The sequence below is a fragment of the Mustela nigripes genome, chromosome 6 (assembly GCF_022355385.1).
Source record: "Mustela nigripes isolate SB6536 chromosome 6, MUSNIG.SB6536, whole genome shotgun sequence".
NCBI classification, from domain to species: Eukaryota; Metazoa; Chordata; class Mammalia; order Carnivora; family Mustelidae; genus Mustela; species Mustela nigripes.
In genome coordinates this window covers 19,443,532-19,462,695 of record NC_081562.1, presented here as the reverse complement: position 1 = coordinate 19,462,695, position 19,164 = coordinate 19,443,532, and the positions used below count along the sequence as shown (strand labels likewise).

General features: G+C 42.6%; 1 protein-coding gene across 1 annotated transcript in view; it reads right to left on the bottom strand.

Moving 5' to 3' along the window:
* The window catches only part of GNPTAB (N-acetylglucosamine-1-phosphate transferase subunits alpha and beta), a 75,878-nt gene extending 57,036 nt beyond the window's left edge, over nt 1-18,842 (bottom strand). The window contains exon 1 of the mRNA XM_059402242.1: nt 18,534-18,842. Within this exon, the coding sequence (XP_059258225.1) occupies nt 18,534-18,650 (117 nt within the window). The 5' untranslated portion in view covers nt 18,651-18,842. The remainder of the gene's footprint in view (nt 1-18,533) is intronic.
* Between the last annotated feature and the right edge of the window lie 322 nt (nt 18,843-19,164).

Genomic DNA, 19,164 nt, shown 5'->3' with positions numbered 1-19,164 from the left:
ACTTTTTGGGTATACATAGATTTACTTGTTTTACTGGCCAGTGTTTATAAAACTCTGGTCAGAGTTTTACTGGTCAGAGTTTATAGAATCACAGAATTGTATAGGATGGACTTTAAATCCAGTACTCTACTCTGCAAGCCAATGTCTCAATCTCTGCTATAACGTCATGGTAAAGTTTCTTTACCTATGAGTTTAGACCTGTCCAAAATGGTATACCCTAGCCACTATGGTTATCTAAATTAAGACTAAATAGGGGTGCCTGGGTGGCTCAGTCATTGAGCGTCTGCCTTCAGCTCAGGTCATGATCCCAGAGTCCTGGGACAGAGCCCCCCAACAAGCTCCCTGCTCAGCAGAGGACTTGCTTCTCCCTCTTCCACTCCCCCTGCTTGTGTTCCCTCTCTTGTTGTGTCTCTGTTAAATAAATCTTAAATTTAAAAAAAAGACTAAATAAAATTAAATAAAAAGCTCAGTACTTTAGTCACACCAGCCACATTTCAAGCACTCACACGGTTAGTCGCTACTGTTTGGGACAGTTCAGAATTAGAGAATACTTTCATCACTGCACAAACTTCCCCTGGATCATGTTATGGTTATACAATCCTTAAAGTTAAGCAAGAGTCATACAAGGAAGCCCCAGTTTTGTGATTTTATTTTTTTTTTTAAGATTTTATTTATTTATTAGAGAGAGAGAGCATGAGAGGAGAGAGGACAGTGGGAGAAACAGACTCTCTGGCAATCAGAGAGCCTCATGTGGGACCCGATCCCAGACTCCAGGATCATGACCTGAGCAGAAGGCAGTTGCTTAACCAACTGAGCCACCCAGGAGCCCCCAGTTTTGTGATCTTAGACAAGTCATTTAAACATAAGTGCCAAATGTAAAATTTAAGAAATACCTTATCCTACAAGGGGTTGTTAAAAAAAAACAAGTGAGCAAATATATATCCAAATATTCTGACAACCACAAAGTACAATAGAAAATATGAGATATTAAGACTATGAAAACACACTGACCTTATTTAGCCTCTCAAAGGGCTCACAGTTTGCTGGGAAGACAAATATAAGACAAATAATTACAATATATCATGTGAAAAATATAACCAAAATATGAATAAAAGTGTAGTTGAACCTGCTATTTCCACTCTAACTATTAAACCAGGAACAAAAACTAGTCAAATGAAGGTTTCCTTTTTAATTTTATTTTGGTAAATTTCATTAAATAAAAATTTAATTTAAATAAAAAAATTTAAGAGTGCCTGGATGGCTCATTGGGTTAAAGCCTCTGCCTTCAGCTCAGGTCATGATCCGGGGGTCCTGGGATTGAGCCCCCACATCAGGCTCTCTGCTCAGCAGGGAGCCTGCTTCTCTCTCTCTCTCTCTCTGCCTTCCTCTCTGTCTACTTATGATCTCTGTCAAATAAATAAATAAAATCTTAAAAAAAAAGGAACTATATATTTCAAATAAATAAATAAGTTTAGTGAAATGAGATAGTTTTACAAAACATCTGCTTGTGATACTCCACTCACTGCTATCAACAAATTTTATCTCATACTATTTATTCACTAGATGAAAACATTTTTTTAAATACACCGAGAAGAGATCTCTTTTTTATGAGTCACAAGTGCATAAAAATCATAAATTAGTTGAAAAGTATGTTATAGATTTGTAAATAGCTGCAAAGTCATTTTAAAAAAATCTCCCCTTTCCTGAAAGGCAGTTAGCATTATGTATCAAAGGACCAAACAAAATGTCTTTTGTTCTGGCTATCTCTACTTCTGATTTATACATGCCAAGGAAATCATCACAGATGTACCCAAAGACCTGCGTAACTACAATAATGTCCATTATTAGTTATAAAAATAAAACCTGAAAATAGTATCTAATAATTAAACAATAGGTAATCAGGAAAATAAAGTACAGTCAAACAAATATTACAAAGCTATTAAAAAAAAGTCTTATTTTCAGGGCACCTAGGTGGCTCAGTCGGTTAAGTGTGTTTCTTAGCTCAGGTCATGATCCCAGGGTTCTGGGATTAAGCCCCACATCCATCAGGCTCCTCGCTCAGCAGGGAGCCTGCTTCTTCCTCTCCCTCTCCCTGCCTCTCCCCCTGCTTGTGTGCTTGCTCTCTCCCTCTCTCCCTCTCTCATCAAATAAATGGAAATTTTTAAAAAAAATCTTATTTTCAAATAATTATTAGTTACTTAATTCAGTAACTCAATAAATATTATGTGGTACCATTCTAGACTCTGAGGATTCAGCAATGGCCAAAACAAAGTATCTTCCTTTGTGAAGCATAAAGAATATTAAAGGATAAAGTGTTTGATAAAATATTATGTGAAAAAAGCAATTATCAAAACTTATCAGTCTGAAGCAAGATGTCATCAAAATGGCAGAGTAAGCAACTCTAATCTCTCATCCCCCCACCCGCCTAAGAAGCACTGAAAAACAAGCAGAAACTGCCAGAACAAGTAAAGAAGTATTATACAAAATGCTCATGATATAAAATATTCAGAATGGTCAAATCTGTATGGACAGAGGTTACCAGGTCCCAACGGGTGAATGGGGTTATTGCTTAATGGTTACAGAGTTTCTGCTTAGGGTGATGAAAAAGTTTTGGAAATAGATAGTGGCAATGGTTGCACAACAATGAAAATGTAATTAATGCCACTGAGTTGTGCACTTAAAAATTGTTAAAATGACAAATTTTATGTTATTTGAGTTTTACAACAATAACTCAAAAGAGAAGTAAGTCACTACAATATTCTTCCCAAAAGAGTAATAAAGGAACATTATGAACAACTCTAAGACTACAGGTTCACAGCTTAAATAAAATGGACCAATTCCTTGACAGATACAATCTACCAAAGCTCAAACGAGAAACAGATAACCTGAATCAGCATATACCTATTAAAGAATTTGGCCCAGGGTGCCTGGGTGGCTCAGTGGGTTGGGCCGCTGCCTTTGGCTAGGGTCGTGATCTCAGGGTCCTGGGATGGAGTCCCGCATCGGGCTCTCTGCTCAGCAGGGAGCCTGCTTCCTCCTCTCTCTCTCTGCCTGCCTTTCGGCCTACTTGTGATCCCTCTCTCTGTCAAATAAATAAATAAAATCTTAAAAAAAAAAAAAAAAAGAATTTGGCCCAATAATTAATTACATTCCAAACAGAAAGCACCAGCCCCAGATGGGTTCACTAATGATTTCTATCAAACATTTAAGGAAGAAATAATACCAATTCTCTACAATCTCTTCCAGAAAACAAACTTCCTAATTCATTCTATGAAGAAAAATATTACAAACAATATTTCTCGTGAAGAGATGTAAAAATCCTCAATAAAATGTTATCAAATCAAATCTAACAATGTATAGAAAGAATCATTTACCAGAGCAAAGTGGTATATTTTCTAGATATGAATTTCTGAATCCTGGTTCAACATTCCAAAACCAGTTAATGTAATCCATCACATCAATAGGCGCGCACACACACACACACACACACACACACACACACAATCATATGATTACAATAGGTGCATAAGGGGCGCCTGGGTGGCTCTGTGGGTTAAGCCTCTGCTTTCGGCTCAGGTCATGGTCTCAGGGTCCTGGGATCGAGCCCAGGCTCTCTGCTCGGCTCGGCAGGGAGCCTGTTTCTCCCTCTCTCTCCGCCTGCCTCTCTGCCTACTTGTGACCTCTCCCTCTCTATCAAATAAATAAAATCTTAAAAAAAAAGCTCTTATATAATAGGTGCATTAAAAAAGCATTTAACAAATTCCAACACCCATTTTTGATTAAAAAAAAAAAAAAACTGTCAGTAAACTTAGGAATAGAAGGAAACTTCCTCAATTTAAAAATAGTATTTACAAAAAACCTACAGTTAACATTATGCTTGATGGTGAGAAACTCAAGGCTTTCCCACTAATTTCAGGAACAAGGAAAGGATACCATCTCTCACTACTGCTACACATTGAAGTCCTAATTAGTGTGGTAACACAAAAAAAGGAAATAAAAGCTATACAGATTGGGAAGGAGAAAATAAAACTATCTTTGTTGACAGATGACACGATTATGTATAAAACTTCACAGAACTGACCCAAAAAACCCCCAAAACAAAATTCCTGAAACTAATAAACAAGCAGTTGCAGGATACAAGGTTGTAGCACACAAAAGTAACACACAAAAGTCAACTGCTTTCCTAAATACCAGCAACGAACTATATGACAATTTGGAAAAAACATAACTATATACATAGTTTTAAAAAAAAAAAAATCAAAGGCACCTGGGTGGCTCAGTCAGTTAAGTGTCCGGTTCTTAGCTAAGGTCTTGATCTCAGGGTCATGAGTTCAATCCCTACGTTGGGCTCCACACTGGGCGTGGAAACTACTTAAATAAAAAATCAAATAAAATACCCCAAATCATCCATTGCCAGTGGGGAGGGAAGCAAGGACTAGGTATAGTGCAGGACAAGGGTATTATCAGGGCAATGAAACTAAACTGTGTGATACTGTAATGGCAGATACATGATATAACTAATAGTATGCATTTGTCAAAATTCATAGAACTGTACAGTACAAAAAATGGATCCTAATGTTCAATATATTCTTAGTTAATAAAAATCTATCAATATTGGTTCATCAATTATAAAAATGTACTACACTGGGGCGCCTGGGTGGCTGATTGGGTTAAGCCTCTGCCTTCGGCTCAGGTCATGATCTCAGGGTCCTGGGATTGAGTCCCGCATTGGGCCTTCTGCCTGCTTGTGATCTCTGTCTGTCAAATAAATAAATAAATAATATTTTTTAAAAAATGTACCACACTGAAGCAAAGCGTTAAAAGTAGGGGAAAGTATGCTGGGAGAGATGAGGTAAACGCAAAATCTCTGCACTTCCCATGCAATTTTTTCCATTAACTTAAAGCTGCTATAATAAAATAAAACCTATTACATTTTCATGATGGTTAATTTTATGTGTCAATTTGAGTAAGTCGGGGCGGGGGGTATCCAGATATTTGATCAAACATCATTTTGGATGTGTCAGGCAGTGTTTCTGGATAAATTAACATTTGAATTAGTAGACTGAGTAAAGCATTTGTTCTCCTATTGTGGATGGGCCTCAGTGCCTCAGTTGAAGGCCTAAATAAAATAAAAAGGCTGAGTGAGAGAGAACTGCTTCTGACCTGACTGCCTTGAGCTGGAACATCGTTTTTCCTTCCTTTGGATCTGAACTGAAACAACAGCTTTTCCTGGCTTTCAAGTCTGCCAATTTTAAGACAGGAACTATACTAAGCTTTTCTGAGTTTCAGGCCTTTAGACTTAGATTAGAATTAATCTAAGTCAACTGGCTCTCCTAGGTCTCTAGCCTTGCTAAATGTAGATCTTGGAGACCTGTCAGTCTCCATAATCACGTGAGCCAGTTCTATGTAATAAATCTATTTCCATACACATATATATACACATTCTACTGATTCTGTTTCTCTGAAGAACCCTAATATAATTAGGGTTTAGTCTATCAACTAAACCTATCTACTTTCTACTAAGGTTGAATTTAGAAACTGATCACTACAGGTGACCTTTCTATATTTAGATACTAGCACAAATTATGTCTGCACTGAACTTAGTGCCAGGCTCTATTCTAGGGGCTGAGGATACAGTGGTGAATAAGACAGAAAGGCTGGATAAGACAGAAATCCTGTTGCCAGAGCTTACATTTTGGTGAAGAGGGAGAAGACATTAAATATAAGCATACACACACATTTTCAGACTAAGTACTATTAAGAAAAGAAGAAGAAAGGGACTATAATAAGGAATGGCTTGCTAAAAGAGACTACTTTAGGTAGTCTCTTTAGGTAGGTCTTTGGGTGATGGGGAAAACCCATCTAAAAAGGTGATACTGAGCTGAGGCCTATAAGACAAGGAGCTCATTACATGACGGTCTTGGAAGCAGCTGTCTCCAGGCTGATGGGACAGATAATGTAAAGCTCCTAAAGCAGAAACAAATTTGATGGTTCAAGGAATAAAAAGACAGTGAATACACCAGTTCTAAATCTAAACCTCAGGTAGGTTTACAAGTATCTACCTGATTTTCTGTGCCTTCACCACTGTCTTGAGAAGAACATGTGTAGACTGGGGTCGTATGGGGGGCTCAGTGTTAACCCACTGTTAAGCCTCTGCCTTCAGCTCGGGTCATGATCTCGGGGTCCTGGGATCGAGCCCCATATCAGGCTCTCTGCTCAGCAGGGAGCCTGCCCCCCCCAACTCTGCCTGCCTCTCTGCCTACTTATGATCTCTATCTGTGAAATAAATAAATAAATAAATAAATAAATAAAAAAAAAAAGAACATGTGTAGGCTGGCCCACTGGTCCCAGCAGGATGAAAGATAGGTGTAGCAGAGCCAACCAAAACCCACCCAGATGAGCCAGCTCCCATGTGTCTTGCACATCAAGGGAATAAATGTCGTTTTTAAAAAGATTTTTATTTATTTGAAAAAGAGAGAGAGAGCATAAGCAAGGGCAGGGGGCAGAGGGAGAGGAAGGAGCTAGTTCAACGCAAGACTCAATCCCAGGACCCTGGGATTATGACTTGAACAGAAGGTAGACACTTAACTGACTGAGCCACCCAAGTGCCCCAGAATGAATGTAATTTTAAGCCAAGGGACTGGCAAATTTTTTTTTTATAAAGGTCCCAAAATAGTAATCATCTGAATGGCCTCTATTTTCTTCAGGATGAATCCAAATTTCTTTCATATCATTCAACAGCCAAGTCCTAAATTGGCTACTAGGTGCCTCTCCAGCTTCCATCCTCAGTGTGCCACACCCCTTCAGAACTACTTTTGTTCCTGAAAAATAATAATACCTCTTAGACCTATGCCTTTACACCTACGGCATCTTTCCCTATTGAAAAGTGGTGTTAATGCGGGAGAGGTTTCCCTTCCTTCCATGGGGCCACCTATTCTATCTTCTTCAAGATCAAGTTCAAATGTCACTCCTAACGGCTGAGAAACACCCATGCCTGTGCTTCAACTTAATTTACCACAATGCGTTTTCTCTATTTGCTTGCCTATCTCCATCTAGAGTGAGCTCCTAGAGAGCAGGAAGAAACTGAACTATTTTTGTGTCTCTACTAGCAGCAGAGTACCTGGCCCAGAGTAAGCACCTCCGTAAATCTGCTGAATGAACAGCTTCTGCAAATTTGGTAAAGAAGTTCTATCCAGGGACGCCTGGGTGGCTCAGTGGGTTGAGCCGCTGCTTTCGGCTCAGGTCATGATCTCAGGGTACTGGGATCGAGTCCCACATCGGGCTCTCTGCTCAGCAGGGAGCCTGCTTCCTCCTCCCTCTCTCTCTCTCTGCCTGCCTCTCTGCCTACTTGTAATCTCTCTCTGTCAAATAAATAAATAAAATATTTAAAAAAAAAAAAAAAAAAGAAGTTCTATCCAGTTTGGAATTAATCAGAGACAGAAATGAAGCTAATGGGGGCACCTGGGTGGCTCAGTTGGTTGAGCATCTGCCTTCAGCTCAGGTCAAGTCAAGATCTTAGGGTTCTGGGATCAAGCCCCCCTCACCCCCAGTCGGGCTCTCTGCTCAGCAGGGAGTCTGCTTCTCCCTCTCACTCTCCCTCTGTGCTTGCTCTCTCTCTCTCTCTCTCTCCCAAATAAATAAAATCTTAAAGAAAAAAAAAAAATGAAGGTAATAGAATGAGGTAGTGAAGGGGGAATAGAAGATATATTGGGGGGGATAAACTAGAACCTAAAGGAGAAACAATTTTAGGAAGCAATTTTAAAGTGGGCAATATGGTTTTTAGTCTGATGGTAGAATGCAAATGGCTCTCCCTGCACAAATGTGACTTAGTCTGTAACATTTTTCAAAGATCACTTTTTTCCCCCTGCTTAATTTAGTGCAAGTATGAATCACACACAGGCTGACTAATCACCTGCTAAAGATATTGCATGTGGATCACAAGACTGGAACAATCAATCTAAAGGACAGTAAGATTACTATGAGATATACGGTGAATATGCAGAACTTATTACAGCTATACTTGTTATATTTTAGAAGGAACTAGAATAACATACACTATAGCACAGCCTGTGTTAAATTAATGCACTTACTGCCTCTGTTATCATATCAACCATTAACAAAGCACACTCAGGTAAAGAAATCATTGCAAACCTTTCAGCTCTGTCTCTAAGGAAAGATTAATTAATCTAAGGAATGATTAATGTACTCTTCAATTGTGACCCTGGGCACCAGACCAGAAGGTTGGTCTCCTGCTGTTCTCTTCATTGAGCATCTTGGCCAATGGAACGGTCCTGGGACAGGACACATGGCATGTATTTAGCATTTATAAACCATCTTTCCTCACTAAGGCTCAATCACAACCAATGAATAAAAATAATTTTTTATAATTATTCATTCAACAAAGCACCTACCCTTGATCTTAGCCAAAAGGCCGAGAAGCAATCATTCAACAAAGCACCTATTCATTCACTTAACATCTATAGTTATCATCTGGCAGAGCAAACGAACTCATCTATCTTGCTCATTTTTGTATCCCAAGATGTCAGCTGAGTGTCTGGCACAATATGGAACATAAAGACCAATGTTTTTGCCGCCTAAATCTCTCAAATCTATCCACTTCTCTTAACATACCCTTCTACCAGCCTAGTCCAAGGTTCCTAATTAAGGGCCTGCTGCCATTCCTGCTCTCCCTCTAATTCAGGTTTTTTCACTTTGGCACTATTGGCATTTAATACCTGAAAACATTGTTATAGGGGCTGTCCTGCGCACTACAGAAAGTTCATCAGCATCCCTGGTGTCCACTCACTAAAAAAGACAGTACCTAAGAACCTTGAATGGCATCCCATTGTTCTCAGGACAAACACCCAAATCCTGAACACCTAATCTACCAAGTGCTGGGAAGTGGGTACCACCAACTGCACTAGTCTCCCCTAGACCCTCACTTTCTCTTGCTCTCTAGCATCCAGCCACATGGGCCTGTGTTCACCTTCTCAAATGTACCCCAACTTCAAGACCTTCAAGCTGGTTCCAGAATCTGAACACTATTGATATTTGGGGCTGGATAATCTTTACTGTGGGGCCTGTACTTGTATTGTAGAATGTCTAGCAGAATCTCTGGCCTCCACCCACTGAATGCCAGTAGCACCAACCCCACCCTGTGCCCCATCTGTAGACACTGCCAAATACCTCTGGGGGCAAAATCACCCCGGTTGAGAAGAAATGGCCTAGAGAGCACACTTGCCCTGAAGCAATGGCCTAGAGAACACACTTGCTCTGCTCTGTCCTCTGCCTTGGCATTTCTGACCCTTCAAAGCTGAGCTCCAATTACATTAAGAAAGCCTCTCCCGACGCAGGCACCAGAAAGAACACTGCTCGTCTCTCCCACAACAGCCTCTCCTTCTTTGTAGCACTGCTCATGACTGTCATTAAGAAGCATTTAATGTCCGACTGTACAACCAGAATATAAACTCCTCCTCTGCAGGAACAGCCTACTTGGCTCTCTGCTCTCTGCCCAGAGGCCGGGCACTGTGCTCAAACAAAGAATGTGCTGTCAGAAGAATGATTCTGGTGTTCTGCTAAGTGCAGGGACCCCAAGACAAGAGAGGCAGTGTCTCTGTGTTCATGATGCTGAGTACAGAAATGGCAAATAGGTTTTGTCTCATGGGCAAAACTCAGTTAACTGCTCCAAGAAAACATGCATGTAGAAGTAAGTTTCTTGTGAGGCACCAAAAGACCAGATGTCACATTCCAAAGTGAATTTGAAACAAGAGGCAAAGTTTCCTCAGGAGATGGTTGAAAACTCATCCAAATCATGGCAGAAGGGTTTAGGAAGCTGCTGGCATTCTGCATATGCACTTGATTTTCTTTAAAGGGGAGGGATGGAAATCTCTTTCCATTTTCCCCACGCCAGGAAAAAGGCTCAGTGGGACCACCAAGACAGCCCACAACAGGACCATGCAGGTGGCTGGATGCCACAACTGTCTCACACCCACAAAACAGAAGGGTGGGCTGGCTAACTGCTCTGAGGACAAAGGAGAGGTTGCTGCTATGCTGGAATCAGCCCACATTCCCCCGCTTTGAGCTGAAAGGGTTCAGGATACACCACCCCAAAATACAGCACCTTAAGGGGCTTACTGAATATTTCAAGCTGAAGAAATCTGAGAAACAGCAGGTGCAGGAAGAAGTTTCTGACCTTACCCCTAGACTGTCTGTAAGAGGTGCCCTTCCTACACCAGGAAGAAAAGATTATCCTTATCTCCAAAGGACAAGTATTTCCAAAAGGAATCTTAAAGAACAGGCCTTGTGTTTCCCAAGCTAACTACACTTAGCTCATTCTTGTTTTTATCCTATCACAATTTTCCCAAACTCCACTCTTCATCAAACCTTCAATAAAAATACTCAGGTTTAACTACTTTTTGGAGTCTTTATTTCCTAGGCTCCCACATCATGTAACACTTATATCAAATAAACATGTATGCTTTTCTCTTATCAATCTGTCTTTTGTTACAGAGGCCCCAGCCAAGAACTTAGAAGAGTAGAAGAAAAAGATAAACTTTCTCTCTTACAAAGCAGAGCAGATTGGTCTTTCATGCACCAGATGTGTGCCATGCACAAGAGAATACCTAAGGAGGGTCATCTTAGATCAGGTCCAGGGCCCCCCAAAAGAAAAGCAAAGAGACTGAAATGAGATTCTCATGGTCTCATCATACTCCTAGGGACCAAGGAAGGAGCAAGCAACCAGCCTAAATGAAGAGGCATTTGCTCTCATCAGGGTTAAAAGCAAGCCATGGCTCTCAGGGTGTAGTCTCTGAAGGAGGCCCTTTGAAAGCATTCAAGAGAACAAGCTTTGACACGGGCAAATTCCGGAGAGCTCCAGCACTCCTATTGGAAGGACGTTCCTGCCCTCACTTCCCTTCCTTCTTCTAGGTGCTCCAACCTCCTAGGGTGCTGGCCCCTAGAAAGGGGCAGAAACAAGCTATGGAGGAGGAGGAGAAGCATGGGATGAATAAAGAGAAAAGTAGCCCTCTGTTCCCAACCTTCCTTCCTCAACTGCAGGCTTTCTGCCTAGGGCAGGCCTGAGCTGGGAAGGTAAGAGGCTTCAAATTCGACAGGCTTGCAGATGCTGAAATGTCATTATGTTTTAAAATTTGAAGTGACCACAAGACTTTTTATTATCAGGACACCTGGGTGGCTCAGTCAGTTAAGTGTGTGCCTTCGGCTCAGGTCATGATCCCAGGGTCCTAAGATGGAGGCCCACATCGGGCTCCCTGCTCAGGGGGTTTCTTCCTCACCTGCCTGCTGCTCCTTCTGCTTGTCTGCATGCATGCTCTTTCTCTCTCTGACAAATACATAAAAAAAATCACAAAAAAAAAAAAAAAAAAAAGAGAGACTTTTTATTACTTAGGAGTGACAAGAAAAGCCTTAAGCCCACCTGAGTTTTCACTCAGAGGCAGAGGTAGAACTAACCCTACAAACTGATATTAAAGGGCCAGTGGGAGAGAAAGACACTTGCTACACGTCAGTTGTGCTTATTTAATACGACAACTGCTACACATCCCACAAGTTGTGCTTACTGAACACGACACTTATTATAGCCATGACCTATACCAGTACCACTTACCTATTCTTTCCTAATACAACTCTGTACCCACATAACACAAATGTTCACAAGACAGGCCCTAAGTTCAGGAATGGATCAGAGTGGTCAAAAAGCAACCTCTTCCTCCTTTCAGGGCGTGTTTTTAGGAATGGCTCTATGATCCAATTCCTGGAAAGGTTTGCTGAGGTCTTGGGTGAAGTTCTTCCTCTACTTTCTGGGAGAACTCTCAGGAGCTAGAGGAATCCCACGTTGTTAAAACTCTGGGCTCCTGGGTGGCTCAATGGGTTAAAGCCTCTGCCTTCAGCTCAGGTCATGATCCCAGGGTCCTGGGATGGAGCCCCACATCGGGCTCTCTGCTCAGCAGGGAGCCTGCTTTCTCCTCTCTCTCTCTCCGCCTGCTGCTCTGCCTACTTGTGATCTCTGTCTGTCAAAACAAAAAAAAAAGCTGTTAAAAAAAAACAAAAAAAACTCTGAAGCCAGGTCTGGGTGCAGTGGAAAGAGCACCGTGATGAATGAGCACTGTCTGTCAGAAAGGCAGAGTAGTAAGGTCTGCACTGCAGACAGGCAGAAGTGTGGAATTAGATCTTAGTTCATCAAAGCAGCTGGGGATAGGAAGTCAGACAAATGGATGGGGGTCTGAAACAGAACATCCCCTATAAGAGAAGATGGCCAAAGAGCAAAGCCTGGGGAATCTCAACATTCAAGACTGAGAGAGAACAGTGAATGGGCAAGCAGAAGAGAGAGGGTAGTCTCTGTGAAGAAAGAGGGAGTGAGACTATTCAAACACACTGGTGGGCCAGGTGCTGCAAAAAGGTTAAGTTTTTTTATCACACAACATGCTAAATTTCATTAATAAAGTTAACAATACCCCATGGCTAAAACTGTAACTATCAATTCACCATATTCAAAGGAATCATTGCTGAAAGATGTAAAGGCACAAGAACTGTGTAGTAACACAGCCACCTTAAAAAAAAAAAAAAAAAAAAATACCCAACTAAGAATACAATTTCACAGACAGAATAATTAATCAAAATGGAAATAACTTTTACATCTTTTAGAAGAAGGTAGAGGGCTAAGAGCTATCACAGTGACAATGACAACAGTAAGGCCCAGGAAAGGAAATGGGTTTTGGCTGAAGGCTCTGTCTAGGTCATCTGTTGCTCTGGCCCTTCCCTTGATAACAGCCTCGTGATTTCCCTCTGGGGAACCCCCTCAATTCATATGCTTGAGAATGACAGCACCACCCACAATCCTAGCTCTGGAGATGGTCCAGGCAGTTAATGAGGGCATAGCAAGGACACTCATTCCGTGGCTGGGCAGGCCACCCTGGGCCTAGCTGGCACTAACGAGAAAGAAACTCTTTTTGCTGGAGTTACTCGACTGACAGACTAGAAGCTGGAATTGCTGGCAGCAATCTCCTCCCATCTGGGCACTGAGTACTAACCTGAGTACTAAACCAAGAGAGCTGGAGAAGAGGGACAAAAAGAGATTCCTGAAGACATCATCTGAGCACCTCTATTTAACCCTGTGAGAAGTTTCACCCTGTTTGTCAAGTACATGAGTCAAAAAACTACGTTTCTCTTAAGGCTGTGTCTGAGCTGGATTCTGTCAATTGCACCAAAGTGCTGCTGATCCTAGCCGCAACTTTAAACCGCTAACAGTTCAAAAGCAAAGTTCCTGCCTCCTTTATTAAAATCTCAACTTCTTCTGGGATGCCTCAACCCATAATTTTCTTTCCCTCTGATTTTCTAAGCAATTACTGTGTACCTATTCATTCAATTACTTATTCCTTGTATTGGTACTCACATGTATATACTATGGCTTCACCTCAACTAGACAAAGATGGCCAAAAATGAGCTATAAATCGTATATCCACTAACACCTTTTTTACCATACAAAGTACAATCAGACCAATGGTGTCTGAGAAATCAAAGGTACCTAAAGATGGGTCTGCATCGGGGTAGAAATCTAAACTTTTTTTTGGAAATGAGCTTGAAGGGATGTTTATTAAGACCATACCAATTAACTCATGCATTCACCCATCCATATCAAGTATTTATCTGGCACCAACTGGGTACCAAGCACTTCCTAGGTGCTAAGAATGCAGGAGAGACTAAGACTAGGTCCCTGCTTTGATCTGACAGTTAGCGGGGCTGTGTATCTTTCCCAAACCCCGCAAAAGAAAGAGACCATTTAAAAAAGGCTCTGTGTGGCCACTGGCATTTTCTTTCTAGTCCAAACAACATTACATTATGGTTCATGCTTTCTCATATGAAACAATAAATGTATATTCACAGAACATTAAAACTAAAATGGGGGGTCTTAGAAATCTCGACTTTTTAAAACATTATTTTTAATAAAGAAAGCTTTCCTCACCCCAAAAGAAATCTACATGAGATAACAGATAAGAGTGGCTGCCCACAGACTAGAAGGCAGCTGGGAATACTAACACAGCATGGAAAGCACTGAAGGTCACAGTTTACGTTGGAACTAGAACCAGGCCAGAGGCTGTCTCACAATTCTCAGACCAGGTCCCTCTACTCTACCTACATGTTGCCTTTGACAAGGAACACACTCAAAACATATCTGTTTAATGAAAGAATTAAACAAATACAAACATAGTAACTAATTTCTTTCTTCCAACTGAGCCAGGATGAGAAACTGGTCACCAAGGCTGAGCATGACTTTGGCTGGATCCAGTTTTCAACTTTCCTCTTCACTTAACAAAAACATCTCATTAATCCAAAATGGCAGAAGGCAGGCAACCAAAAGGGAGCAGGGAGTCCAGGGACAAGTTACCACCCAGTATGGGTATATTCTTCCTAAATCTGCTTCCTCATGGAAGTTAACTTTGGCGTACTTGTTTCCATACGTGCTGATACACACATATACACCCAGCAGTGATTTACAATTTTCTATTCACAATCCTGAAATCCAGAAAGTTCTCAACACTGAAGACCTTTTTGTACCTTATTTGGCAACAAAACCTGACCATCTGAACTCATTTGGTGGCAAAACTTGGCCTACAACTAATTGCAAACTATTTATAGGCTTCATTTACTTTTTTTTTTTTTAAGATTTTATTTATTTATTTGACAGACAGATCACAAGTAGGCAAGTAGGCAGAGAGGCAGGCAAAGAGAGAGAGGAGGAAGCAGGCTCCCCGCTGAGCAGAGAGCCCTATGTGGGGCTCGATCCCAGGACCCTGGGATCATGACCTGAACCGAAGGCAGAGGCTTTAACCCACTGAGCCATCCAGGCACTCCCTATAGTCTTCATTTCCTAAATGAGTGAGAATACTCCTATGTTTCACTGTAATAGATACTCACGTTTGATGATAAGGTTAATTCAGTAGAATTTTCAGAGAAGGGATTGTGGATTTGTATACAAATGGTTCAACTAAATAATGATGGCCCTTAAGTAATAAAATTTTACTTCAAAAACACACGTTTTAAAGTTTATATAATATCAACCAATCTTTTAAAAAGGGGGGAGGGGATGCCTGGATGGCTCAGTGGGGTAAGCCTCTGCCTTTGGCTCAGGTCAGGATCCCAGGGTTCTGGAATCCAGCCCCCCATCAGGCTCTCTGCTCAGCGGGAGCCTGCTTCCCATTCTCTCTCTGCCTGCCTCTCTGCCTACTTGTGATGTCTCTCTCTGTGTCAAATAAATAAGTGAAATCTTAAAAAAAAAAAAAATCAACCAACAGAGAACAAATATTTAAAAGCAGAAGTTTTGGCGCTAAAATTGATTTTAGGAGCATAGTAGTCTAGTGCTCTCGTTTGCAGGTGTGGGAACTGAGGCTCCCAGAGGGCACAGGATTTGTCCAATCAACTAGTTTACATTAGATAAGCTTCTATCTCCTACCCTCACCCCAAGGCGGTATACTTCAGTAGCTATTAGTACCCACCCTGAGGGCTCTCCCTGTGCATTTGGAAGGAGCTCTGCTTTTGTTTGACCAGAGTTCCAAAAAAGAGCTCTCCAGAAACTACCCCAGCAGCTTAAAGGGAAATTTTTTAAAATGCTATGTGTTAATACTTCCCTCCCTCAGTTTTGTTTTTCTTCCTCAAAATGTGGATGAGTATACAAAGGGCTTATCAAAAGGTAGCAGCCAATACCACTTATACTGAGGGGGGGGGGGAAATATTAATGAATTCACAGTTAACAAGGCCCTTCTTAGTCCTTTCTTTTATCCACTGCAATTAGTGAAGTTATTAACAAGTTGATAACATTAACTGTATGGCAGGAGTATTCTACTTCAAGGGTTTATTTCAGAATTCAGACAAGGGCATAAAATAGTTGATGATAACACAGTAGCAGCACCTACTACCATTTAATGAAAGTCTGTTATACGTGCCAAGAACCTTGAATGGTGCCTTGCAAAAGAGATCTATTTAATCGTATCTCAGTTTCAAAGATAAGGAAGCTGGGGTTCAAAAGGTTAAGTATCTTTTCCAAGATCATACAAAAGACAGCACAGACTGTGTGAGAAACCATGAAGATGTGTGCTTACAGCTCTGGAACCATACAATGCCTTGGTTGAAAGCACCCCCCTCCCACCCCCAGCTAGTAACTAGCTGGATTACTCTGTGCAAGTGCTTTAATTTCATCACTATAAAATGGGTATAACAATAGTACCCACCTCATAGGGGTGCTGTTGTGAAGATTCAATGAGTTAATATATGTAATGCAGTTAAGAGAGTGCCTAGTATCTGGTAAGCCCTATAGATTAGCTGATATTACTAATACTGGCACCAGCATTCAAACCCTGATCTGCCCAATCCCACGGCTCCTTTTTTTCATTGTGCTGCAGAAATTGTACTACGGCAGGTGCCTGGCTGTCTCAGTCCGTAGACTGCACAACTCTCAGACCTCCAAGGTCATCAGTTCAAACCCCACTTTGGTTGTGGAACCTACTTAAAAGAAAAAAAAAAAAGGAAGAAAGAAGTTCTACTACAGGCAATATGAGCGGCACTGAGCCTGCTGTCTCTACCTCCCAATTCACGTGTTGACATTCTTCACCTATTATTTCTTTTGTATGTTCCAAACTTTAACATTTGTGGCGCATTTCAAAGCTGACAAATGTCTTTCTTTTGGTAAAAAACCAGACATGGAATATATAAAGTGAAAAATTCTAGCAACTGATTGCCTTTAAGTCACCTTCACACTGCAGAGATGTTAGTAAACAGCTAACTTAAAATTAATCAGGGACAAAAAAAAAAAATCTTCCACCAAGAATAAGACACTTAACTGTGCACAGATACATTCACTGTATTAAACTGCAGTATATGAAAGAAGAGCTGTGGTATAATACTAGGTACATATTCCACATTTACACGTCTGGGGCACTTTCTCACTCTGACTTGTAAGACTTATTTTCATTTGCCCCTAGAACGAGAACTATTAGAAGTGTACACTTGGAAAGCATGCCACACAATTAATTCATTCACTCATTAAACAAATATTTAGACTGCCTATGCTGGAGTACCTGGAACAGTGCTTGGGTCAGGATTACAGTAGTTAAACAAAGAACACCCTCTCCTATGAAGTTTATAATGCAGCATGGGTACAGACTAAGCAAATGGATACTGTGGCATTTCTAAAAACTGTTCTCTTAATTTTAAAACCTTCTGCAACCTCCTACCAAAAAAAAAAGAAAGAAAGAAAGAAAAAAAGGAAATACTAAAACAAGGAAATAGACATCTAACAATTTCAAAATACAACTCTTCTCCAAGTTGCTACTTATTTCAAATGTGTTCTCTAAAATCATATACATGTACTCTTCCAGTTCTGACCTACCCAGCCTCTGTAAACTCGTTTATGATAAATACCATATAAGACTGTCAATAATATAATAACTACCCAACCTAAAATAAAGGGTATTTCATTCAAGAAAATGTTTAGTCTATTACCCAGCGAGGCATAAAAATCTATTAAACCTGGGTGTCGCCACCTCCCCAAACCTGTTGTGTGGACCCTCTAAAGAGTTTAGAGTCTAACCAAACTACTTTATTGCACATTAACTAAGAACAGATCAAGAAAGGCCGGCCTTGTGTGATCCAGAGTCTAAATTATCAGCATAACCCATGACCGAAGGGCTTGTCCTAGGGCCCAAGAGGTTGGGTGCTGGAGTGCAAGACAAGGCTTCCTAGTCAGATGAAGGGGCCCTAGCCTCAGCGGATCTCGAGATAGGGAAGAATGTCTGTAGCTGCCAACACATCTCTCACATCCGTGTGTACACCTCTACCAGGAGAGCCTCTACAGGATAACTGGTGTTGTTCTCAATAACAGAGCAGAAGGGGGGGGGTGGCTTTTACAAGTAAGTCTTTAAATTTGGAGCCGGTACCCTGTCCTCACTTCAAATTCACGTACGAAGAAACCTACACCCCTTGGAGAAAGTTTTGAAACCAGATTATGAAGACAAAGTGCCTTTGTCATAAGAGAGAAGATCAGGAAGGTGACAACAGGAACGAAAAAAAAAACCTGTAAGAGGGGCAAGGAATGAGAATTTTGGAGGATTTAGGAATGGGAAAAGACACCGACTCTGGCTGCTGGGAGGCGGCTTCGTGGAGGAGGACAGGCCTGAGGGAGAAAAACCGAACGACTTGGGGAGCCGCAAGAAAACACCTGGAGGCAAAGGGAACTGGCTGAACGAGCGCCCATTCCCTCAAACCGTCGGGAGGACGAGATCTGGATCCCAGATGTGAAACCAGAGCTCGGGGACATCTGAGTTCTAGGAGCCTCCGGGGCGGGGGGTCGGCGGGGGGGGATGCAGGCTCTGGGACTTGTCCCCGCAGCTGCGGCGAGGATGGGGAGGGAAGAGGCAAGCACGCCGGGGCTCGGGGCGCCGCGGGGCTCGAGTGGGCAGGGGCTCGGGGCGCCGCGGAGTCGTACCGGTCCGGGGCGTCCCGGCCGGGGCACCCGCTCCGCTACTCACCTCTCCGAACTGGAAGGCAGAGACGATGGTGACCACGACGCCCACGAAACAGACGTAGAGCCCATACCTGTGGGATAGACAGGTATAGGTCTGTCTCTGTAAGAGCTTAAGCAGCATCAGGCCTCCGCCGCGCCGCGCCGCGCCACGCCCCGAGCAGCCACAGCCGCCGCCGCCTCAGCGAGCCGCCATTCAGCGGCCCCTGCCCGGCCGCCGCGCTCAGGTCACAGGAGGCGGCCGCCAAGCATTGCTGCTCCGAGGATCGACGCCCGCTCGGCTCCGCGCCGCGGCCGCCGCTTCCGGGAGCCGGGAGCCCACGCCCTCGGCGCGGCGGAGGCGGACCCGCGGCCCGCGAGGCGGCGGGCGCCGCCCCGGTTGGGCCCGGTGAGAGTCGGCGGCGACGGTGGCAGCGGGGCAGCCAGCGCCACCTGGCGGGCGGAGGGGAGGAGGAGCGGAGGGCCGGCGCGCGCCCTTCCCATCCGCGCGTGCGCGGCGGCCTCTCGCTTTGGCCGGCATCTGCCTAGTGAGTTGGGGTCGCACTGGGAGCGCACCGGACCTTGGAAGGTCGCTGTGCCACAGACGGCCTTATGAGTACTTGTGTGCACAAAACTGTTTATGCATTTACAGTAAATGA